This window comes from Elgaria multicarinata, chromosome 23 (genome assembly GCF_023053635.1).
Source record: "Elgaria multicarinata webbii isolate HBS135686 ecotype San Diego chromosome 23, rElgMul1.1.pri, whole genome shotgun sequence".
NCBI classification, from domain to species: domain Eukaryota; kingdom Metazoa; phylum Chordata; class Lepidosauria; order Squamata; family Anguidae; genus Elgaria; species Elgaria multicarinata.
The window spans coordinates 7,931,591-7,956,218 of NC_086193.1; the positions used below are offsets into that span (position 1 = coordinate 7,931,591).

General features: G+C 49.4%; 1 protein-coding gene across 1 annotated transcript; it reads right to left on the minus strand.

Moving 5' to 3' along the window:
- Nucleotides 1-890: 890 nt before the first annotated feature.
- MISP (mitotic spindle positioning) lies at nucleotides 891-24,522 on the minus strand. Its single transcript, XM_063147250.1, has 5 exons — nucleotides 24,365-24,522; nucleotides 12,011-14,171; nucleotides 9,880-10,058; nucleotides 5,759-5,797; nucleotides 891-3,174 (listed from the first exon to the last, which is right to left on the minus strand). The coding sequence occupies exons 1-5, from the start codon at nucleotides 24,386-24,388 to the stop codon at nucleotides 3,079-3,081; spliced, it is 2,499 nt and encodes an 832-aa protein (XP_063003320.1). The 5' UTR covers nucleotides 24,389-24,522; the 3' UTR covers nucleotides 891-3,078.
- Nucleotides 24,523-24,628: the final 106 nt, after the last annotated feature.

A 24,628-nucleotide genomic window follows, 5' to 3' on the forward strand; every position in this document is an offset into this window, starting at 1 on the left:
AGCTGAATATGAGCCAACAGTGCAATACGGCTGCAAGAAAGGCCAATGCTATTTTGGGCTGCATTAATAGAAGTATAGCTTCCAAATCACGTGAGGTACTGGTTCCTCTCTATTCAGCTCTGGTTAGGCCTTGTATTGTGTCCAGTTCTGGGCTCCATAATTCAAGAAGGACGCAGACAAGCTGGAGCGTGTTCAGAGGAGGGCAACCAGGATGATCAGGGGTCTGGAAACAAAGCCCTATGAAGAGAGACTGAAAGAACTGGGCCTGTTTAGCCTGGAGAAGAGAAGATGGAGGGGAGACATGATAGCACTCTTCAAATACTTAAAAGGTTGTCACACAGAGGAGGGCCAGGATCTCTTCTCGATCCTCCCAGAGTGCAGGGCATGGAATAACAGGCTCAAGTTAAAGGAAGCTAGATTCCAGCTGGACATCAGGAATAACCTCCTGACTGTTAGAGCAGTATAACAATGGAATCAGTTGCCTGGTGAGGTTGTGGCCTCTCCCACACTAGAGGCCTTCAAGAGGCAGCTGGACAACCATCTGTCAGGGATGCTTTAGGGTGGATTCCTGTATTGAGCAGGGGGTTGGACTCAATGGCCTTGTAGGCCCCTTCCAACTCTGCTATTATATGATTCTATGATTCTATGCATGTCTTCTTAGAAGAAAGTAAGTCCCATTGAGTTAAATGGGGTTTACTCCCAGGTAAATGTATATTCATATTGCAGCCTCATCCACTGAAATCTAAAGCATGGTAGCTCTTGCGGTTCTATTTTTTAAAAGGCATCTCTCTCTCCTCACCCCCCTTCTGCCCCATGTTCTCCAGATCTCTCTAAAACAGGGAAGATTGCTTAGAACGGGGGCCAACAAATCAATCAATCGGAGCGTATGATTTTCCAGGTCAAGGAATAAAACGACAGCACACTTTATTAGATGGAACAATTGCCTGCATGAGTGAGTCATTCTTCCGACCATCAGCACTGGGAGTGATTGGCCGTGCAATCCTGTACGCGTCTACTCAGATGTAAGCCCCAGGGAGGTTAATAGGACTAACGCCCAGGGAAGTGTGTATTGGCTTGTAACCTCAAACAGAGACACAGCTGAGTTACCTGTCCAGGCTTTTTGGAAAGAAACAAGACCAGACCTGGAGTTTAGGCAGAGGTGCAACGGGGACCTTCTCTCTGCTCTCTGCAACAGGCTTATATTGCATGATCCAATCCCGGGGTGTGACAAACCCCTCCTAGCCTGAGGGCTGGATTCAATTTGGGAGAAGCTCTCAGGCGTAGGGCCAAAATAGCGACACATTTCAGCTTCAAGCGCTCGGTGCCAGGAAGTAGGGCCTTAGCAGAGGCCTTGTTTCAACGTCTTTTCAGAATGCAGAAAAAATACTGCCCCAAAGCTGTGAAACGGTGAAAGGGGAATGGGCGGAGCCAAGGGAAGGGGGCGTGGCCACTTGGGGTTCTAAGAAGGATGGATTGGGACCCCAAGCAGGCTCAATTTGGTTCATGGGCCTGAGCTTCTGTGCCCCTGATGTAATGGCACAGATGTGGCGGAATTATTCATTGAGGGCGGATGCGAAGGAAGCCGGGTGAGACAAGTCCTGATCCGATTGCACAACAGGGAGGCAGCCAATGATTCCCCTGCACCCTCCGCGCAGGCTGTTTTGTCAGGAGGCAAAGCCAGGCCAAGGGATCGTTTGGCAGGAAGGAACCACGGCAGACGACTTGTCCCGGATCAGGTGGTTTACCCACGTAACCTAGCAACGTCTGCTCTGACGGGCAGCAATGGCCAGGGCTGGCTCCACCTTTCGGAGGTCCATTGCGCGAGATCTCTCCATGGGCCCACCTCTCAATGAGCGTCCCTTCTCGCTGGCCTTGTCTCCAGCTGGGATGGGACGGCGGTCCACGGAGCCCTGGATCGAAGTCTGCAGTGTGGGGTCTTGGCAGAGGACGCTTGGTGCTGGACGTCTCCTTTTACACCAACAGATGCTGGAGACTGCAAAGGCACTTAAGAGTTGACTTCATGGAGGATAAGGCTAGCAACAGCTAGTAGCCATGATGGCTATACATATCAGGGGGAAATATGCTCGCTACCTGGTTAGTTGGAGGCTGGCAAAAGCTGTTGAGTTTCAGTTCAGCTTGGGGCAGATAAGAGGGAAAAAGCAACACGTGGTGACATTTTGCAGCAGGCCTGGAAACATGCAGCCATCAGAGATGGGTGTGTGTGTGGGGGGGGGGGTTGTGGGTGTCGCAAATGCCTCCAGTTGGCTTTTGGGGATGTTCCTGTTGCTCGAAAGACCAGGGCTGCCAGTCCAGGTGCACCCCTGCTCAGCTTGTACACAAGGAGCCCTCTGGGTGCTGCTGGCTGGGGATGACAGGCGTTGTAGTCCAACCCAGCTGGAGAGTCCTGGATTGCGGGAGGCCGGACTGAAACACCCTGCCACTCAGGGCTGTGCAGAACAAGACGTTCTTGGGGAGAAAGGAGATCACGCTACATTTGGTGCGCAAACTTCAGAGCCATCTAGGTCTTCCTAGAAGCCAGCTCGTAAGTTGGGACAGAGGGGGACCTAACGCGCCCATCCCACGGAGATCCTGTCCTCACGGGCGTGTTGCGGTTCTTTGCCACCACACCTTTTCTTCAAGGCGGCGCTGCATTGAGAGGCGCTGGGTCTAAAAGCTGGCGTGGAAATGCGAGCTCTGCTTTAAGGATGTCATGTGCCAGCGTGTGGCTGCCGGCTGCCACCAAAGTCTAAAGATGCAGCCGTGGCAGGCAGGGTCCACCTCGTGGGAAAGAGAAGAGACTGTTCCGGCCCTCGTTTGCAAGGCAGGACTCTGTTGCAAGGACCAAGGCAGTGGTGCCGTTTAGATTTGGGGCCTTGCCTCTTATAAGCAAACTCAACCCACATTCGCAGTCCCCAAAGTGGCACAGATTGGTTGGCAAGACCCCACTGCTGAAAAGTCCCAAACACACAAGATAAAAGCGGGGAGGGAATCAAAGCACCCAAAGCCGAGGAGAGCCCGGTAGCCTCTGCAGCCTGAAGCATTTCTTTTCAAGGGCCCGAGAAGGGCGGCCCATTCGGATCAGTCGCTGTCGCTGTCTATTCTGCGGATTTGTCCGGTCTCCCAAAGCTGAGCAAGGACTCCCCTCCGGCAAATCACTTTGGTGGAGTTCACAACCTGCAAACACATTAATGGTTCAATCAGGTAATTGGTGCAGAAGGAAGAACTGCCCTTGTCCCGGTCACAAAAACTGCAGTTTGCGTTCTCGCTGTTCGTCTGAAGTCACACAAACACATTGATCTTGTGCCAACTTACAGTCTTGTGGCACATAATAAGTGTGTTGGTTTTTAAGATCTGCAGACGAAAGCTCTGCCTCTATATTAGGATCAGCCGAGGGACCACAGGACTCTTTGCTATGCATGTTTCCTCTCAAGTAAGGGCCTTGCTAGAGCTACCTTAAAATCTGGGCATGTGGAGGGGCCAGCCCACACTAGAAGTAGCATGGGCTTCCGTTCCTATCCACATGTTGACGCGGCGGGGTAAAGGAAAGCCCCGTCGCATCGGCCATTTTGTTTCTTCCTTAAAGGGGCCATGTGTGCAGGAGCGCACCAACGATGAAGGTAGGGGTTTTTTTTTAAAAAAAATTAAGGGTTTCCCGCTCCCCCCAATTCTCCCCCACCCACGATCCCCCTGCCCGCCCGCGATCTCCAATCCCCCCCATCCCCCGTGATCTCGGTGCCGGTTATCCCAGGCCAAGGGAGGGGTTACTCCTGCCTGAGCCTGGGATCCCCTGTGCGTCATCTGGACACACAGAGGCCAGCCCGGGGCTCGCACCGGGCTGCTCCGTCGTCTAGCAAGGCCCTAAGTCTCAATGGGTTCTGAGGGAATTATTCCCAAGTAAGCGTGCATTAGACTTAAGAACATAAGAACCTCAGAAGTGCCCTGATGCTGGATCAGACCAAGGGTCCATCTAGTCCAGCACTCTGTTCACACAGTGGCCAACCACCTTTTGACCCACAAGCAGGGCATGGTGCAACAGCACCCTCCCAACCATGTTCCCCAGCAACTGGTGCACACAGTCCTATTGCCTTGAATACTGGAGATAGCACACAACCATCAGGGCCAGTAGCCCTGGATAGCCTTCTCCTCCAGGAATTGATCCGACCCCCTTTTCAAGCCATCCAAATGGGTGGCCATCACTACATCTTGTGGTCGTGAGTTCCATAATTTAACTCTGCGCTGTGTGAAGAAGTCCTTCCTTTTATTTGTCCTGGATCTCCCACCCATCAGTTTCATGGGATGACCCCGTTGGGTTCTAGTATTTTGAGAGAGGGAAGAAAGTGCCTCCCTATCCACATTCTCCACACCATGCATGATTTTCTACACCTCTATCATGTCTCCCCTCAGCCTCCTCTTCTCCAAGCTGAACAATCCCAGTTGATGTAACCTTCCCTCATAGGGGAGATGCTCCAGCCCCTTAAATCCACAAGTATCTATAACTAGGGATGCTTATTCTTGCTATAGGATTGCTAAATCATTACAGGGGGCAGGGGGAGAATTTTGTGATGGCCGTGCATTAAGGGGAGTCTTCCTCCACCTGGACTACAACTCCCATCATATATTTATTTATTTTACCTTTTTTATCCTGTCCTTTAGCCAAAAAGGCTCCCAAAGCGGCTTATAAAAGTATTTCTTAAGACAGTCCCTGCCCACAGGCTTACAATCTAAAAAACACGACACAAAAGGAAAGGAGATTGGGAGGGAGGAGGAAAAAAGAAGAAGCAAATTCAGGCACTACATTCTTAGCAGTGTTCAGCAGTGACAGTTGGCAGCAGAAGGGAAGGGGCTCTCAGCTGGAACTGGACCCAGGCATGATGGGGAGGTGCCTGGCTGCTGCTTCCTCTCCCACTGATGGCCTCTGCAGAGACAGTATATGACTATTGGCCATGCTGGTTGGGTCTGAGAGGGCACCAGGTTGGGGAAGGGTGCTGGGACATAACAGAGGAATGCTAATGGATCAACTTGCTGCTTTCTCTTTGGGAGAGATACAGAGACCTCTGTGGGGGTGACACATCTGCCCCCTCTCCCCACACCAAACTGGGATCATATAAGATCAGCCAGTGCTGAAAAGAACAATACAACTTCTGGGCAGTGGAGGCTGGTGGCTCTAATGTCAGTGGGGCAGAGAATCTGCTCCTTTAGCGTTCTGATGGGTTCTAACTGAAAATGGGTGTGAATTCATCACCACATCGTCATTGCAGCCACCAGCCTCCACTGGTTCTGGGGACAGTGAGACACAGAAACCCCGGCTTGTGAGTGGAGGACCAAGGAGAAACGTCTGAGTTGGGATTGCCTCTCTGGGGATGGGATGCAAGGGCAGCCAAATTGCTGCTTTTAGGGTGCTCTGCGGAGAACACACAAGATCCCCCCCACCCCCAATTCAGCCCAAGGCAAATGTCTCAGTGGCTACTAGCCCTGATGGCTATGTGCTACCTCCAGTATCAGAGGCAGTAAGCCTGTGTGCCCCAGTTGCTGGGGAACATGGGTGGGAGGGTGCTGTTGCACCATGTCCTGCTTGCACATCTCTGGCCGATGGCTGGTTGGCCACTGTGTGAACAGAGTGCTGGACTAGATGGACTCTTGGTCTGATCCAGCATCAGGGCACTTCTGATGTTCTCCTTCCTATTCCAGGGAGCCAAGCCAGAACAATAAAAAAAAACATAAACCTCCCCAGTCTCTCCCCTACCCAAGTTTACTTTACCTCTGTGTCAATTTCATCGCTGAGTTCAATGCCAGCATACTGGAAAAGAGGAAAAAGAGAAAGGTCAGAGGAGAGGAAACATGGGTGGCTGGACGCCCGCCAGTGTTTCGCAAATCAAAAAAGACCGGGTTTGTGACTTCATCACGCTCCTTTTTCTTATTCTAAGAATCATTGTCTAAACCCCAGCTCATCTCTGCCATCGCAAACCTGGCCTCCTCCACATCTGTCAGGACTGCAGCACCCATCATCCAACTGCTATGCTGGCTGGGGGATGATGGAAGTCGCTGTCCAACACATCTGGAAGGCACCAGGTTGGAGGAAGAGGTCCTACCCCTATGACACATTGTGGAAAGCTCTCGGCTAGGGTGGGGAGAAGGGACAGAGTTTTCCACATTCCTGCTTGTTGACTCCAGATGGGAGGGGAATAAAGATGCCAGCCCTAGGGCTGGTGCCATTCCGGGGTTGTGGATGTATCGAGGGAACAAGGGGGCTCGGGATCTTGGAGATCCCTTGTCTGCCCCCAACATCCCCTCGGAATGTTCTATTTCCCCCCCCACTGTCGGCGGGACATCTATGCTGGTGGTGCGTCCTTCAGGTGTCACGGGGGGCCTCCGGCAGCACAGATGCCATCTCACCTGGGGATTTCCCCTCTCCATCAGTGGAGTGGCACTTCCAGGACGTCTTCCAGAACATATTTATTTTTATTTATTTATTTATTACATTTTTATACCGCCCAATAGCCAAAGCTCTCTGGGCAGTTCACAAAAATTAAAACCATCATAAAACAACCGACAGGTTAAAAACACAAACACAAAATACAGTATCAAAAGCACAACCAGGATAAAACCATGCAGCAAAATTGATATAAGGTTAAAATACAGAGTTAAAACAGTATAATTTAAATTTGAGTTAAAATTAAGTGTTAAAATACTGAGTGAATAAAAAGGTCTTCAGCTGGCGACGAAAGCAGTACAGTGTAGGCGCCAGGCGGACCTCTCTGGGGAGCTCGTTCCACAACCGGGGTGCCACAGCGGAGAAAGCCCTCCTCCTAGTAGCCACCTGCCTAGTAGTACTGTCAGATTGCAGCCCTAGATCTACACCAAGCAGGATATATCACTATGAAAGTGGTTTGAAACGGTATATGTAATGTGTCCTGGGCCCCAACAGTTGCAAGTGTACTTCAATACTGTTATAAAGCCGTAGTGTGGCTCCTGCCTTAGCCTAGTTTAGATTGGTTTACTACATGCTACTTTTCTGTCCACATTACCAAAGCGGCTTTACACACTGAAAATAGGACCAAAGAAGATAATAACAACAATCTTTCACACAGAATCCTAAAACACAAATAAAACAGGCAGCAGTTTAAACAACTGAAAGACAGGTACAAAACTAAAAACTTCAGAAGGCAGAAGATTGCTTCAAGAAGGTTTTCAACAGCACATCTTAAAAGGCAAGCAGAATAAGAATGGTTCCAGAATCCCCATCCGTGCAATACTTTTATTAGAGCAACCAAAAAGATCACACAAATTGTGCCAGCCTTCAAGATATCCAGATCTCTTCATCAGGCAAGAAGCTCTAAAAAAAAAAGCAGGTTTGGGGTGGGGAGAGAAAGAATCCTGGTGACGGCGAACTCAGTGTCAGCATGTTCAGAGTCCCAAAATGAAGTGGGGAAGGAGGCGGAGGGGAGGGTTTTGCAGAGAATTCAAATTAGACTCTGCAGGCCATGCGATGGTCGGACCTGCATCTGCCCCTAGGATGGCTGGGAACCAAGAAGAGAAACGTGTTTAATTTTGGAAGTATAAAATCCAGTTGTTAGGTTTCCCCCCTCCCCAAACCTGCCTTTTGCACCATCTTGTCTGATGAAGAGATCTGGGGATCTTGAAAGCTTGCACATTTTTGTGGTCATTTGGTTCTAGTGAGCTAATATGCTGCTTATTAAATGTCTAAAGGCCTGTTTAAAAGGCAGTTCTCTTGTTTCATAGTGGAGGTCCTAGCTATATTGGGCAACTCTGTGGCTTCTCATAGAGAGATGGGTATCAACCAAGCTGGCTCCAATACACAGGCTTAACAATTGCTAGTTGTCTGGCACTGATAAGAATGTAATACTCAAGTTAAGCAATTTCCTCTGTTTGTTTTATTGTTCTATCTTGCTAAGGAAATGAGGAATATTCACACACACACACCCTGGCCGTGCTGGAATGTTGGGATCTGTTAGTCATAGGACAGATAACTTAATACCTGCCTGCATGCTTTGAGCATGTACTAGAATATTAGACAGGGTGTAAATGATGGAGAGCCTCGTGTGGAGCAGAGTGGTAAAGCAGCAGTTTCTGCAGCTGAAACTCTCCCCATGGCCTGAGTTCGATCCCAGCGGAAGCTGGTTTCAGGCAGCCAGCTCGGGTCGACTCAGCCTCCCATCCTCCCGAGGTCGGTAAAATGAGTACCCAGCTAGCTGGGGGAAAGGTAATAACAGCCGGGGAAGGCAACGGCAAACCACCCCGCTATAAGGCCTGCCAAGAAAACGTCAGCGAAAGCTGGCGTCCCTCCAAGAGTCAGTAATGACTCAGTGCTTGCACGAGAGGTTCCTTTCCTTTCCTTCATAAATGATGGAGCTAAGGCCTAACCAGTTCGGCCTCGCTCCAGGGGGAACATGCACGCCAACTTGGAGAACTTGAGGTTCAAAGGAACAATCTCTGTTTGCTGTTGATTTGGGGCCCCAGCAAAAGCCAGATTTTTGGGAGTTGCCAGCTCCGTGGGCTGAAGAGATGTGTGAGCTTTCTTTGCATTATTGTTCTGCATCCATTTTCTATCAATAAACTGTCATTCCTTTCACAAGCGGTCTAATTTCATCTTGGCGATCCAAAGAATAGAACATGCCTCCAGAATAATACAACACAGTAAAGGTATTACACTAATACAGATTATGGATGTTTTTTTCTTATGGTCAACATCGCTATGAATTGAGAAGGATCTTGGAATTGTTGTAGATCACAAGCTGAATATGAGCCAGCAGTGTGATGTGGCTGCAAGAAAGGCAAATGCTATTTTGGGCTGCATTAATAGAAGCAGAGCTTCCAAATCGTGTGAGGTACGGGTTCCCCTCTATTCAGCCCTGGTTAGGCCTCATCTTGCGTGTTGCATCCAGTTCTGGACACCACACTTCAAGAAGGACGCAGACAAGCTGGAGCGTGTTCAGAGTAGGGCAACCAGGATGATCAGGGGTCTGGAAACAAAGCCCTATGAGGAGAGACTGAAAGAACTGGGCATGTTGAGCCTTGAGAAGATTGAGGGGAGATGTAATAGCACTCTTCAAATACTTGAAAGGTTGTCCCACAGAGGAGGGCCAGGATCTCTTCTTGATCACCCCAGAGTGCAGGACACGGAATAATGGGCTCAAGTGACAGGAAGCCAGATTCTGGCTGGACATCAGGAAAAACCTCATGACTGTTAGAGCAGTACAACAGAGGAACCAATGACCTAGGAAGGTGGTGGGTTCTCCCACACTAGAGGCCTTCAAGAGGCAGCTGGACAACCATCTGTCAGGGATGCTTTAAGGTGGATTCCTGCATTGAGCAGGGGGTTGGACTCGATGGCCTTATGGGTCCCTTCCAACTCTACTAGTCTATGATTCTAGAGGCCCAACTCGTGACTGGTCACTCACAGAAGTTTGCGGGTCTTTTGGATGTCGTCGTCAACCTCCTGCATATCTCCCCGTTCTAAAAACACGCCCCTTGATATCCAAATTCTTCTGAAATATTGAGGGATTTCCTACCATGAGCAGCCAAAGTTGTGCTACAAAGCACCCACTAGAGGAAGCTGTTCCATTCAAAGCTATGAGGTGGGGAAGTTTTCAGTTATAGACCACATGATTGCCCTGCTCTGCCTGTGTAATGCAGCCCATTACAATTGCACAAGAAATGCAGGAAGCAAAGCCCTGTTAAAGCAATGCAATTTCCCCTTAATCTAAAGAAGCCCTTGGCTTCTGAATCTAGAGGTTCCATCTTGATTAATAGCCATGGTTAGATATCTCCTCCATGTATTTGCTTCCCCTCCCCTTTAGAGCCTTCTGTGTCAGTGGCCACCCTCATATCACTGGGCAAGGTGTCCCCTCAATTCATTACCTTTCCTCCTTCTCTCTGTCTCATCGGTGGACTCTGGCAAGTTCTCATGTTGGATTCCAAGGACGACTTCCTTAAGCAGGCTTTGTCCGGCGAAGGCGAAGCGAATAACTTTGTGGGTGAATTGGGGGCGAAAACGGGCGAAGTAGACACAGAGTAGTTGCCAGAAACGCCTGAAGTGGCTGAAGAAGAAAAATAGGATTTTGATGCATTTTTAAACAGAGAATTTCCTCGACTTTGCTATTCCCAGATGGAGCCAGTCAGCTGAGAGAGCAAAGGTACTTTTTCAAGAGGTGTGAAAGGGGTAAGATTCAAACTCAGACCTGATTTCTAGTTCTGTCTTAAGGGGCAAAGCAGATGCCGAGTAATAGCAATGTGTAGCACAGCCCTTCCCCACGCTGGTGTCTGCTGGGAAGGTAGGGCTATCCCCAGCCAGCGTGGGCTGACTGGTGATGATGGGAATTGCAATCCATCACATCTGGGGGGCATCAGATTGGAAAGGACTGGTGGTGTAGGGTTTTCCTATCCTGATTCATAGTAGACTCTTACTTTTCCCAATCCTTGTTTTCAACCAAGAAAAAAAATCTACCTGCTTTTCCCACCAGTAGTATAAGTGAAAAAACCTGAATAAACCCCCTCCCCTTTCTCCTTTAACTAAGCAAATATTGTGTATTAGGTTATAACAAATCAGCGAACGGACCCAGCTTCCTACAGGTTGGACTATCACTCGGTTCGATACAGGGCACCCCTCAAACAAAGGTAAGCAATTGTCAAAGTTGGAAAGAACTGTATGAAGCCACCTTGGCCCTGCAGCGCAGACGGACACACTTCCTGTTTTATTATTATAGATATATTATGGGCTTGTACTATAGACCACCATTTCTGGTAGTGTGTGTCCCTTACATGGGGACAACCGTTTGTCAGGGATGCTTTAGGGTGGATTCCTGCATTGAGCAGGGGGTTGGACTAGATGGCCTTATAGGCCCCTTCCAACTCTACTATTCTATGATTCTATGTAGAATCTAGGAGTAAGGCTTCCTTTGAAGATAGGAAGGCAGGATCCTTAATAGAGCACCTGTCTTTGTAGAAATTAAATTATTATTTTATAAATTGTATTAATATTTTAATTGATTATTATTATTATTATTATTATTATTATTATTATTATTATTTATCAGTACATTTATATCCTGCCTCTTTTCCGTCTTGCAAGGAACCAAGACAACTTACATGATCCTTCTTTTCCCCCATTTAACCTCACAACAACCTTCATGGATAAGGGGAGACTCGAACTCAGATCTTCCAAGTCCCAGTCCAACACTCGAATTACCGTATTTCTTTGATTGTAAGACGCCATCGATTGTAAGACGCACACTAATTTCAGTACCACCAACAGAAAAAAAACAAACCCTAAGACACACCCGCGATTCTAAGACGCACCCCATTTTTAGAGATGTTTAATTTTTGTGAACCGCCCAGAGAGCTTCGGCTATTGGGCGGTATAAAAATGTAATAAATAAATAAATAAATAAATAAATGTTTATATGTGGAAAAAGTGCGTCTTAGAATCGAAGAAATAGGGGAATACATTACACTGGCTGTTCAAAACAAAACATTTTCCCAAGACGGCTCACAGTAAACCCAACCTCAGACAAAGAATAATGCATTCATATGATCAGTACCAAAAATATTGAAACTGAGGTTTTAAAAGTTTAAAAAAGAAAAGACTGAAAGTGCAAAACACAAAACGCCGAAGAGCAAGAAAACAATGCACAAGCAACAATAGCACAACATTTAAAAGTGAACCAAAAAGGGCAGTATTAAATGAAAACTAGCCTTATCTTGTTTATCAAAGGTAGATTTAATTTTTTTTAAAAAAAACCATCTTTGGGGCTCAACTAAAAGAAAATAGGGAGAGAGCCAAGTTCACTTTCTGAAGGGAGGTATGGAGATACGGGCCCACCACTGAAAAGGCCCCGTCTCCCATTCCTGCCAACCTGATTGTACTCCCTGCCGTCTTGGGCTGCATCCATTCCTGACAATCTAGTCTCCCAATCAATACGTTAAAAGCTGGCAGCTCATGGTCGCCTCCCACGCCGCTGCTAAACCGTAGGCCTTCCACTGCGCCTCTTACCCGAGCTTCGAGACGACAACCGAGAGCTTGGGCCCATCTCAGGGACCAGCCTGGCCTTCCTCCGCTGTTCCTGAAGCTCCAGTTCCCTTTGCAAAGCATCCTGGATCTCCTGGTCGATCAGGGCTGAGGTCCGGGGCCTCCACGACTTCAGAGTATACAGGTCCTCCCGGGGAGCGGCCCACTCAGGCCTCTGTTCTCGTCTTTGGGTGCTAGGCGGTCCCCGGTCGTCAGAAACAGAGAACCGGAGCTTCTGAACCGGAATGGCGAAATGTTCCTTCCGTAGCGCGCTTTCTTCTCCCGGAACTTTCAATCCCCGAGTGTCAGACTGTCTTAGTCTGGGAGAATCCATCTGCCAGTCAGAAGCGGTGGAGCGTTGGCTCAAGAAGGGCGATTCGTTCCCTGGTCGTCGTTTGCCGGCATCTGGAGCAGAAGGCGGCCGCCGTGCCAGAGAATCCCAGTTCACGTCCTGCTTAGCGATTCTTCCTCCGTCATGTGAGTCTGTGGTAACGCTGCGGCGGGCTGGGCTGGACTCACCATTCGGGAGGCTCCGTAGCTCTCCCAGTTTCGGGGGTTTGCACGGAGTTTCTTGGGTTTCCTCCTCCAGCTCAAAGACCTTCCGGCGATCTGCCAGCTGCTGACCACCACCCCTGTCATACGTTCCCAGCAGCCTCCCTTCCTTTTGGAAGTTCTCCTCACGCTTGGTTTCCTGCTCAATCTCCCGCTGGACATAAAAGGAAACACGAGGCTTCTCCTTCCCTTTCCTGGAGGAAGTCGGAGAAGCGACCGGGGACGAGAGAAGCGGCTTGGCTCGGATCTCCACCAGTTCATCTCTGCTGTGCACTCGGTGGATCCCCCGCTCTTTCCAAAAGTCCTGCTCCCGCTCCATGGACAATCGGATTTCCCGCTCAATGGGCGTCTCGCTGCTGGCCTCCGGTTCTTTGGCTGGATCATGGCCGCCGGCCAACGAATCCAGAGGGACACCAGGCATTGCCAGGGATGCCTTTCCATCAGCAGTCACAATATGTACGTCAAGGGGTGTTTCCCCCAAGCTGGAAGCCAGATTTTCTGCAGAGGAGTTTTGACCTCTTGCGACTTGACCGTAAGAAGTGGTTCCTCTTCTCTGGGGGATGAGAAACTCTGCCCTCTCATTAGACCCGGCCGGTTCTCTCTGGTTATAGCCACCAGAGCTGCCACCCTCCTGTTTCAGAACCACAGGGCGCAGGCATTCTTCTCTCCCATAAACCTCCTTTGCCGCCTGTGGTCCCCTTGGAGACACGGCCTTTTTCTTGGGACCCATCAACAGCTTTGGATTCGCCTTCTCCAGCACAAGGAACTGCTGGCGGGCAGCAGCAAAATTGATCTGCTCGGTGTCTATGTTTTCAGGATCAACAGGGCTGCTCACCCAGCTGGGGGAAGGGTTGTCGAAACACGTGGCAAACCCTGTGTAATAGCTCCTTCTAGCCTCGGGGGCCTCCCTGTCAGGCACGGCGGCGTTGATGGCCTCCAACTCGTCCATGGAATTCCACCGTACCGCCATGGTGGTGCTCTTCCTCACCACTTGGCTCTTGATAACTTCCCGCCTTTCATCGTCAAGTTCTTTCGCTATCTCGGGCGAGAGGTCCTCAGGGGGGATCTTATATCGCTCCTCCTCTTCCTCCTCTTCATCATAAAGTCTGGAAGGCTTCTTCTCCCCTTTATAAGCCCGGACATTGTAGAGTGAGCCCAGACTGACCACTTCCAGCTTGGATTCTCTGTCTGGTGGGGGTGTCCAGAGGTCCTCGCTTCTATTTATGGAACTTGCTTCCATTCTGGATTCTTCTCCTGAGGGATCCATCATTCTCCATTCTATTCCGGCCTTCTGACCAGAGTGCCCAAAGTCAAGATACGTGTCGCCTTGGACCTCAAAGTTCAGTTCTCCTTCTTGTCCATTCTGTTCTTCATATTTGGGGCCTATGTTTTCAGCGAAGCTAATGAGAAGGTCTTTGGTGTCTGGCTCCATTTTTGGAAGTAATGTTTCGTGTATTTCTTCTTCTTGTTCTTCTTGTTCTATTTCTTCTCCTCCTCCTCGGGTTTTTGGTAGATGGTCTTCAGCTAAAGGGATTGTTTGGGTTATCCAGTTTTCTTGAACAGCCTTTACATCAAGAACAGGGCTTTGTGGTCTCTGGAGGGAAAAAAAAAGAAAAAGTATGTGTTGATATATACACAAAAAGAAGCACAGATATAGGAACCTGCCTTCCTGCAGGGTAGACTGTTTTGCCCATCCAGCTCAATATTACCTGCTCTGAATGACAGCTGCTCTGTGGGGTCTCAGGCAGAGAATTTTCTCTTTGCCTGGAACCTGGCCCTTTCAGTTGGAGATGCCAGGGATTGAACTGGGGACCTTCTACAGAAAAAGTAGGTGCTCTTTCACTGAGCCACAGCGTCTCCCGCATGCTCAAAGAGTCCAGATCTGTGCATATCCTCATGACAACTCTCTAGGGTAGAGAGAATGACAGGCCCAAGAGAAGCTCAGTGGGTCTTGAACCTGGGTCTCCCGGGTCCCAGTCTAACACTATAACCATTACACCACATTGACTGTCCCTGTGACAACAATTGATCCAGGTTAAAATGTGGAGTCGGTCCGCCTGGGCTACCCTGCTATAAAAGTTAGCAGCTATCACCCTCTCCTGGAAGACATGAAAATATCTACTAATGAGAAGCACCTTAGGAATTATGCAGTCTTCAATCAATGGAATCGAAACTGATTTCTGTAGAACTGTTCAGCCAACATGGACTCCCTCGCCCTTCTAACGCAGTGTTGATTTGTGTGTGTGTGTGTGTGTGTGTGTGTGTGTGAATAACAACTGAAAGGTGTGAGTCATAATGGAGTTCCTCAATCCGTAAAAGGCAGCGAACTTTGACCCAAGTGTTGTGTGAAACTCAGTCCATTTCCAGCACCCAATAAAGCTGGTTGCCAGTCAGCAACAGGGTGAGGTGATTTGGGCGTAGGTGGATGGGAAAGTTTGTCCCTTTCACTTTCTCCCACACTCATTTTTTTTTAAAAAAATCCCTCAAGTCCTTTCCTCTCTGTTTCTGAAGGAATGGACAAAATATTGCAAAATTCTTATAAAAACCAAACTGAAATGAAATTCTCACTCCTCTACATTGGCCAACGTCAGCAGACACAGCTATTTCCAGCATGGACAGGACCACGTTGTACGTGGCTGCCATGGAGTGGCAGGTACCTGCCCGGGAATTCAGTGGCATTAACGTGGTTGAATACACGAGGATTCAAATCCAGGGCTCAGCACTCAAAGCCCTCCCCTGACATTTGATGGATAAATGTGTCAGCTTCACTTTCTCCCACATTGGAATTTTTAATATCCCATTTAGAAAAAGATTTGCAAAGTTTGGTAAATTCTTATATATAACAAAACTCACAAACAGAACAAAACCCTCACCCGTGCTTAATGGTGGCAAGCCATCGCTAGCGGTACCAGCAAAATCTTCCTCCTCTAAAGTTCTCCCTAGATTATGGAGTTCAAAATTCCCCGGCCTTGATTCCAAATTGGAATGGATGCAATAAAATTTTGTGTTGTTCGGTTTGTGGACATTTGAATTTTGTTCTGCAATACTACAGGAACTGCGGTTTATTTGTGTCAATGTTTTTCCTTTGATAATGCGCACATGTGCCTTGATAACAAAACACTACCAAATTATATTTGGTTATGATTACTGCCACAGTCTATATAAATAAAAGCAAACGTGTGTTTGTATGTCCTCGATGGACTAAAAAACTGTACATCCGATTGTTATGAAACTTTTAGGATTTGTTCTACGTGTATCTGGGACGTTTTTTAGGCCTAGTGAAAATTTTGACCACCATCTTGAACCAAAAAGTTGGTAAATGATTTTTTTTTATCGATTTATTGCTTCAATACTGTTTGATTGATTTCAACCAAATTTTGCATCCTGATTCAACACTTCAGCAAGCAGATTTTAACCAAGCACTCGTGGTTTTCATGTTGTTTAGACAAGCCCCCAAGCAAGCAAACAAACTAGTTAAAGTATTAAAAAGAACGCAGATTGAAAGCAAGGAATACTAGCCAAAAGTTATAGGCCTGCCCCCTCCCCTCTGCTGTGGGGCATCATCATCTAAAGGGGATGGAGTGGACAGACCCCTCTCTTAGGGGGCTATAGGGATGGACCTATATCAGGGGCCGTGCCTAGGGGGTCAGAGCAGGTGGGGTGGGAACATTATGTCCAGCGGCGACAGCTGTGTAAATTTGCTAGAACGCTCCTCTATATCAACCTATTGGCAATTCCAGTCCATGTGAAGCTGGCTTTGTTTGCTAGAATGGTTAAATGTGGACTAAACCCCCCAGCCAAGCCTTTTGGCTAAAGGCCCAGAAGGACTGGTGGGCGTCCCCTCAATTGTCTCCAGAATGGGGGGATACCATGCGTCAGGTGGCAAACTGGGCGGGGTAGCTAATACCTCAGAAGAGAGAAACCGAATTCAAGATGATCATGACAGGATGGAGAACTGTGTCAAAAAAACTAACCAAATACATTTCAACAGAGATAAATGCAAAATGGAAAGAATCACTGGAACAACGAAAGGATAAGCAGCTCCTGACTTGACATTGGTATATGTACAAAGAATATTGTGTCGATGTTTTACTAAGCTAAACCGGAGTCAGCTGAGTTTAGCTGAGTCTGCAGCTAAAAAGGCAAATGCGATTCTAGGCGTCAGCAGCAGAAGTATAGTGTCCAGATCATGTGAAATTGGGCCATGGCGGCTGGGGATGATGGAAGCTGTAGTCCAACGCATTTGGAGGGCACTGGCTGGTAAAGGCTGCCCTTGTTAAGTCGGTTCCAGACTCCCCTGGTGCCTACACAGCCTTTCTACACCCGTGGCATGGTAAGAGACAGCTAGGAAACGAGAGACCTTCTTCAGATCTTAAAAGTCTACTGATTACAGAAAGCAGGGCCCAACAAGGGAGACATGAGAGCACTCTTCAAACACTTAAATGGTTGTCACACAGAGTTAGCCACGTTAGCCACTACGCCACACTGACTGTTGGAGGGAAGGGGGGAATATTGTAGAATCATAGAATCATAGAATAGCAGAGTTGGAAGGGGCCTACAAGGCCATCGAGTCCAACCCCCTGCTCAATGCAGGAATCCACCCTAAAGCATCCCTGACAGATGGTTGTCCAGCTGCCTCTTGAAGGCCTCTAGTGTGGGGGAGCCCACAACTTCCCTAGGTAACTGATTCCACCGTCGCACTGCTCTAACAGTTAGGAAGTTTTTCCTGATGTCCAGCCGGAATCTGGCATCCTTTAACATGAGCCCATTATTCCGTGTTCTGCACTCTGGGAGGATCGAGAAGAGATCCTGGCCCTCCTCTGTGTGACAACTTTTTAAGTATTTGAAGAGTGCTATCATGTCTCCCCTCAATCTTCTCTTCTCCAGGCTAAACATGCCCAGTTCTTTCAGTCTCTCTTCATAGGGCTTTGTTTCCAGACCCCTGATCATCCTGGTTGCCCTCTTCTGAACACGCTCCAGCTTGTCTGCGTCCTTCTTGAAGTGTGGAGCCCAGAACTGGACGCAATACTCTAGATGAGGCCTAACCAGGGCTGACATCCTTTGCCTGCTCCTAACCAGCAGACATCCTTTGCCTGCTCAAGCTGTGTGCCCCCCCCCCGCCCTCCCACCTCCATCCCCAGGATGTCTAAGGAGACAGAAACGAGAACAAAGCTACATGGCAGAGTTACATGATCTGACTCACAGTTTCTCTCACCAGGGAGAACAAGGCAGGGCTTGTTTTATTCTCACCTCACAGTGGGGATCGAATCTGTTTTGCACTTCCAGGTGTTCACCGTCTGAAGCAGAATTCAGGCTTGCTTCTGCTTCTTCCCCAAGTCTTCAGTGTTAGGGGAACAACTTGGCGTGTGTGTGTGTGTAGTTTAGTGTCTGATGAAGGCTCAAAATTGGGAACCTGTTCAGGGCAGCCCACTTTGAGAGGGGAGTCCTTAAGTTTCAACCCGAAGAAGAGAGAGACAGGGCTCATCTACACCAAGCAGGATATTGCACGATGAAAGCGGTATATAAAAGGCAGGAGCCACACGACGGCTTTATAGAGGTATTGAAGTGCACTGACAACTGTCGGGGCCCATTGACACAGACCATATGCCGCTTTCATACCACTGTCATAGTGCCATATCCTGCTTGATGTAGATGTGTCAGGGGCCCCAACAGTTGTCAGTACACCTCAGTACCACTATAAAGCAGTAGTGTGGCTCCTGCTTTTTATATACCGCTTTCATAGGCCTTTGCTAGACCACGGGTTAGCCTGGGGTGAACCCCGGGCTCGCCCCTGTGCGTCCAAATGACGCACAGGGGATCCCGGGCTCAGGCAGGGGTCAACCCTCCCTTGCCCCGGGATAACGGGCTCCAGTTGTAGCCCAGTATTTCCCGCGGCCTTGGACTGAGCCCAAGACGCTGAGCGTGTAGACCGTTCCACCGCTTTTCCTGGCTACCACAATTACTCGCGAGTAGCCGGGAAAAGCGGCGGACGGGGCGCAGCGCTCCTCAGGAGCGCTGTGCCCATCGGGGCAGGGGGAGAGATTGCAGCTGGGGGGGAGAGATTGCAGCCGGGGGGGGGGTAGAGCTCAACTGGTCAAGGTCTTCTCCACTATAGTTCAACCGGTTCTGGATGGGGTTGCACTCCCACTGAAGGAGCAGGTTCGTAGCTTGGGGGTTCTCCTAGAACCATCTTTGTCACTTGAGGCTCAGGTGGCCTCGGTGGCACGGAGTGCCTTCTACCAACTCCGGTTGTGGCCCAGCTACGCCCCTATCTGGACAGGGATAACCTAGCTTCAGTTGTCCATACTTTGGTAACTTCCAAATTAGATTACTGCAATGTCCTCTACATGGGGCAGCCTTTGAAGACGGTCCGGAAGCTGCAGCTTGTGCAAAATGCGGCGGCCAGATTGATAGCTGGAACAGGGAGGTTTGAGTATATAACACCAATTCTGGCTCGCTTGCATTGGCTGCCTATATGTTTCCGAGCCCAATTCAAGATGCTGGTTTTAACCTATAAAGCCCTACATGGCTTGGGACCGCAATACCCGATGGAACGCCTCTCCCGACATGAACCTCCCCGTACACTGCGCTCAACATCTAAGGTCCTCCTCCGTGTGCCTATTCCGAGGGAAGCTCGGAGGATGGCAACAAGGGAGAGGGCCTTTTCGGTGGTTGCCCCCCGACTGTGGAATGATCTTCCCGATGAGGCTCACCTGGCGCCAACATTGTTATCTTTTCGGCACCAGGTCAAGACTTTTCTCTTCTCCCAGGCATTTTAACAGCATTTAACAATGTTAAGTTTGTTTTTACTGGACCCCAGAATTGTTGTTTTTAAATGGATACTGTTGTTTTTACACTGTTTTTTTATGTTATTGATGGTTTTTAATTTTGTATACTTTTAATGTTTACTATTTTTAATTGTTGTAAACCGCCCAGAGAGCTTCAGCTGTGGGGCGGTATATAAATAAATAAATATAGTGCGATGTATCTCATTTCTATTTAAATCATAGTAATTATTTTCACACTTGCATCAACACATATATCAATCAGTATAGGCAAATATCATGCACACCTTAGGTTCTCTTGTGACCTCATTTTCGGTGATGGCTTCCCCCCTCTTTTTTCTGATGATGCTTAAGTGGCTACGCTAAAGCACTTTGAGCAGCTTTGCAAGCGGCTAGTCCTCGCGGTGGAAATCAAACCGTATGTGGACTGTACCACTTCACCCTGATCAAATGTTGCTTCGCATAAAATATTCCCAGCACACAGAAAACTGAGTACAGCAAGGAGAAAGCTACGCTAGATCACAGGGAATTATCGTACTCCATCAAGGGAGCCTCTGGCGCTCTGAAGTAGTGCAGTTTAGACATGATACTGGTTCTCAGCGAGAAAAAGGCAAAGTTTTCAGCCAGGGAATCTACCTAATGTATTTATTTCCCACCATTAAAAAAAATTCATGTATTTTATTTAATATTAACATTTATATATACTGCCTTATCTGTTAGAAAGCCATCAAGGTGATGCACAACAGCTGAAAACATAAAACCCAGCAACAATAAAAGCAAGAACATTATAAACAGAGTTCTGTGATCCCTGGATGAGCATCCCGAGGACCATAGGATTTTTTGGAGCTGCACTTCCAAGGTCAGAGACAGTGTTCTGCCCTTGGGAGATGGAGAACCCGCACCCCTGCTCTCCCCCTCTGCAGGCTGTGTGGAGAGAACCATGCCGGCTGCCCTCTAAGGCCAGAAAATTGGCCTTGGAGAGGGGGAAAGGGGTCATTCCAATGGGCGGGGCAGAAAGGCGACCGGAGAGGCCACGATACGAATTATCCCGAGGCTCCTCCAGCCTCCTCCTCTGACGCGCCCTCCCTAAAAAGGCCGTTTAGCAAATTCTCCAGGGTGAGAGGACGGGAGGCACATATCCAACCCGCAATGAATGATCACCCACCTCTGAATTCAGGGGCTTCCGATCACCAAGGGTGCAATCCGTGGGACCACACCCTAGAACATTAAAAACTACGTTTCAGAAAGTGAAATGGAAATGGCGCGCCTTCGCACCCTGTTCAAAGGCCAGGAGATTAGGTGGCCAATCACCGTTCTTAAGGGAAGTGTGTTCCACTTGGGAGTCACACAGGAGAAAGCATGTTCACATGTGCCCAACAAACAGGCCTCTGTTAGCAGAGGAGCCCTCAAAGGGCCTCTCCCACAGATCTGGATACCCAGGCAGGTTCATAGTGAGTCAGGCGGTCCCTTACACCGCCAGGCCCTAAGTTGCTTAGGGCTTTAACGTTTAGATTAGGGTGACCCTATGGAAAGGAAGACAGGGCTCTTGTATCTTTAACAGTTGCATAGAAAAGGGAATTTCAGCAGGTGTCATTTGTATATATGGAGAGGAAAGGAAAGGAACCTCTCGTGCAAGCACTGAGTCATTACTGACTCTTGGAGGGACGCCAGCTTTCGCTGACGTTTTCTTGGCAGGCCTTATAGCGGGGTGGTTTGCCGTTGCCTTCCCCGGCCGTTATTACCTTTCCCCCAGCTAACTGGGTACTCATTTTACCGACCTCGGGAGGATGGAAGGCTGAGTCGACCCGAGCTGGCTGCCTGAAACCAGCTTCCGCTGGGATCGAACTCAGGCCGTGGGGAGAGTTTCAGCTGCAGAAACTGCTGCTTTACCGCTCTCACCACAGTTAAAGCTGCAGGAGCTATACTAGAGTGACCAGATTTAAAAGAGGGCAGGGCTCCTGCAGCTTTAACTGATGTGATGAAGAGGGAATTTCCCCAGGTTCCCCATATATACAAATGACACCTGCTGAAATTTCCTTTTCAATGCAACTGTTAAAGAACAGGAGCCCTGTCCTCCTTTCCATATGGTCACCCTAGTTTAGATGAAGACCTTTAATTGAGCCCAGAATGCAACTGGAAGCCAGTATAGGTCTTTCAGGATGGGGGTAATATGGTCTGATACTGCCAGAAACCAAACTGCTGCATTTTGCACCGCTCTCTGGGGAAGCCTCACGTAGAGTGCATTGCAGTAGTCCAAACCCTTTGGAGCTCTGACTGAAACCTGGAACGGATTCACCACCCCACTGACTTTGAAGCCACCAGCCTCCACTGCAAAGAGTACTGTCACCAGGCACCTGCTAACAAATGAGCATTTCTCCATAGAAGATAAAACCATAAAACCTAAATCTGTGCCATTTTGGGACTGATGGGAGTTGTAGTCCAACACATCTGGAGTGCACCCGGTGGAGGAAAGTTGTCATAAAGATGCAGCTTTTGCTCTGACCCTGCGAGACCTTCCTCACATTGGCCGTTATACTGAACCTCCCTATTCAAAGGCAGTCTATCTCAGAATACTAGTGGCTAGCAGGCAGAAGCAGGAGGCATCTGTTGCCCTCTGCCTTGTTTGTGGGCTTCCCAGAAGCATCTCTCAGTTGCGGTAGGAAACAGGATGTTTTTAAAAGAGAACAGACCATAAGACGTGCCCTGATGCTGGATCAGACCGAGGGTCCATCTAGTCCAGCACTCTGTTCACACAGTAACCAACCAGCTGTCAGCCACGGACCAACAAAACAGGGCATGGTGCAACAGCACCCTCCCACCCATGTTCCCCAGTCAGAGGAAAAGGAATGCACCGTTTCATCCGCCCACCCCGCCCCACAAAGTGAAGGTCGAACAAGAGCTCAGGAATGCCTGTCCGTGCCTCTCTCCCCCAGGTATTTCCACTTTGCTAAATTCTTTAAGGTGTATTCATTCCATCAGCAGTTTGCTCTCTCATTCCTTGCCTCACCTTTGACCGGAACAAAGGTAGACTTTTATGACCTCTCGGCAGCTTATCTCACGCAGAGAAGTCAAAAGTCCGTTGGCATTGCGTGAAAGCCGGCTGGCTGTTTGCATGCAGTTGGCATCACTGGCCGGTATGTCCCCCACTCTGCCTCTGTAGCACGCAGGCAGCAGCTCCAGGTCTGGAGAGCTCTCTTGGTGCCAGGGGTGGGTGGCGCACTGAGGATCTTTACCACCTCTGTCCCAGTCTGAAGAATATGACTGGACTGCTTGTAACACATCAGGTATGTACTGGTAGCCTGCCAGGGCCTTCACAAGCAAACAAACAGTCCCCATTTTTCTCAGGAAAATAGGACGTGGACAAAGCACTTGTATATTACCAGTGGGTGGTAAGAACGCGCCCTCCCAAATCAAGCAAAAATGAGACCATCCAGTCCAATTTCCCCTGATGATCTCTTCTCGATCAGCCCAGAGTGCAAGAGACAGAATAAGGGGCTCAAGTTATAGGAAAAACATCCTGACTGTTAGAGCAGTGTGACAATGGAACCAGTTACCCAGGGAGGTTGTGGGCTCTCCCACACTAGAGGCCTTCAAGAGGCAGCTGGACAACCCTCTGTCAGGGATGCTTTAGGGTGGATTCCTGCACTGAGCAGGGGGTTGGACTCGATGGCCTTAGAGGCCCCTTCCAACTATATGATTCTATGTGTTGTACTACAACTCCCCTTATCCCCAGTCCCATGCTCTGCTGGGGATGATGGGAGTTGTAGCCAGACACATCTGGAGGTCCCTGAGTTTGGGAAAGCTGGCATAGCGCTCCCCTGTTTTTTGCCCCCAGCAGCTGGTTCAGAGCAGTCAATACATCAGGATGCCCCTTATTGGATCAACCTGGCAGGGGGCGGGCAGGGGCCTCCATCTCATCTCCATCAAGCATTCTGTTTCTTACCATTGTCAACCGGATGTCTCCAGGAAGCAGAGGGAGTGGCAGCCCCCGCCCCCCTTGTAGGTATGGAGAATGTGGACAGGGAGACCTTTTTCTCCCTCTCTCAAAATACTAGAACCCATTGGGGTCATCCCATGAAGCTGATGGGTGGGAGATTCAGGGCAAAGAAAAGGAAGGGCTTCTTCACACAGCGCAGAGTGAAATTATGGAACTCACTACCACAAGATGTAGTGATGGCCACCAATCTGCATGGCTTTAAAAGGGGGTTGGAGAAATTTCTGGAGGAGAAGGCTATCAAGGGCTACTAGCCCTGATGGTTGTGTGCTATCTCCAGTATTCGAGGCAATTAGCCTGTGTGCCCCAGTTGCTGGGGAACATGGGTGGGAGGGTGCTGTTGCACCATGTCCTGCTTGTTCATCCCTGGCCAATGGCTGGTCGGCCACTGTGTGAACAGAGTCCTGAACTAGATGGACCCTGGGTCTGATCCAGCATCAGGGCAGTTCTTATGTTTTTAAGGGCTGACTTCCTCTGAACCTGGAGGTTCCATTGAGCGAGCGTAAGAATCTAAAGGGAAGCCTTGCTTGTTCAGCCCGAGGGAGCTGCTTCTGTCTTCCTCGCAGCGCCTCGGCGCACCCTTCCCAGGCCTTTTCAAGCTTTCTCCTGGGATCTACACCAAGCAGGTCATAACACTTTTAAAACAGTATGAAAACTGTATATAATGTGTCCTGGGCCTGAACTGTTGCCATAACCATTATAAACCGTTATAAGCAGTAGTGTAGATCCTGCCCTGGCGCCTTAAGGACTAGCAACTTAAGTGCAAAAGGGTAAAAAAGTTTAAATGGGACGATAACGAATCCTTCGGGTGCCCAAACCCTCGATTCCAGGGGGGGGGGGACGCTGGAGGAGGGGGATGCTTCTGGGAGGCGCTCGCGGCAGGTGGGGAACCTGGCCCTGGAAACTTTCCTCTTCGTATCGCACGCGGGACAGACACGCAAGATCGCGCGCCTTGGAGACTCACGTCGGAACGCACCCACCCTGGAGAGATTCGGGGCACTCACCGACCTGTCCGGCCTCCCCGAGGCCCATCTCTCTCCCCCGGGCCGGGCTGCAACCGCGACGCACCTCGCGCCCTGGCGCCGCGCCGTTGTGGAGCCCAGAGCAAAGAGCGCTTTCCAGCCGCGCGCAGCCGGCGGAGCCTTCTGCCCGCCCTCCCTGCTGCCCTGCCGGGAGGCCTGCTAAGGGGCACCTGGCCCGGGAGCGAGGCAGGCGGGAGGCGGAGGGCTGCGGCGACCCGATAAGACCTCCTCTCCGCCCGCCGCGCAATTC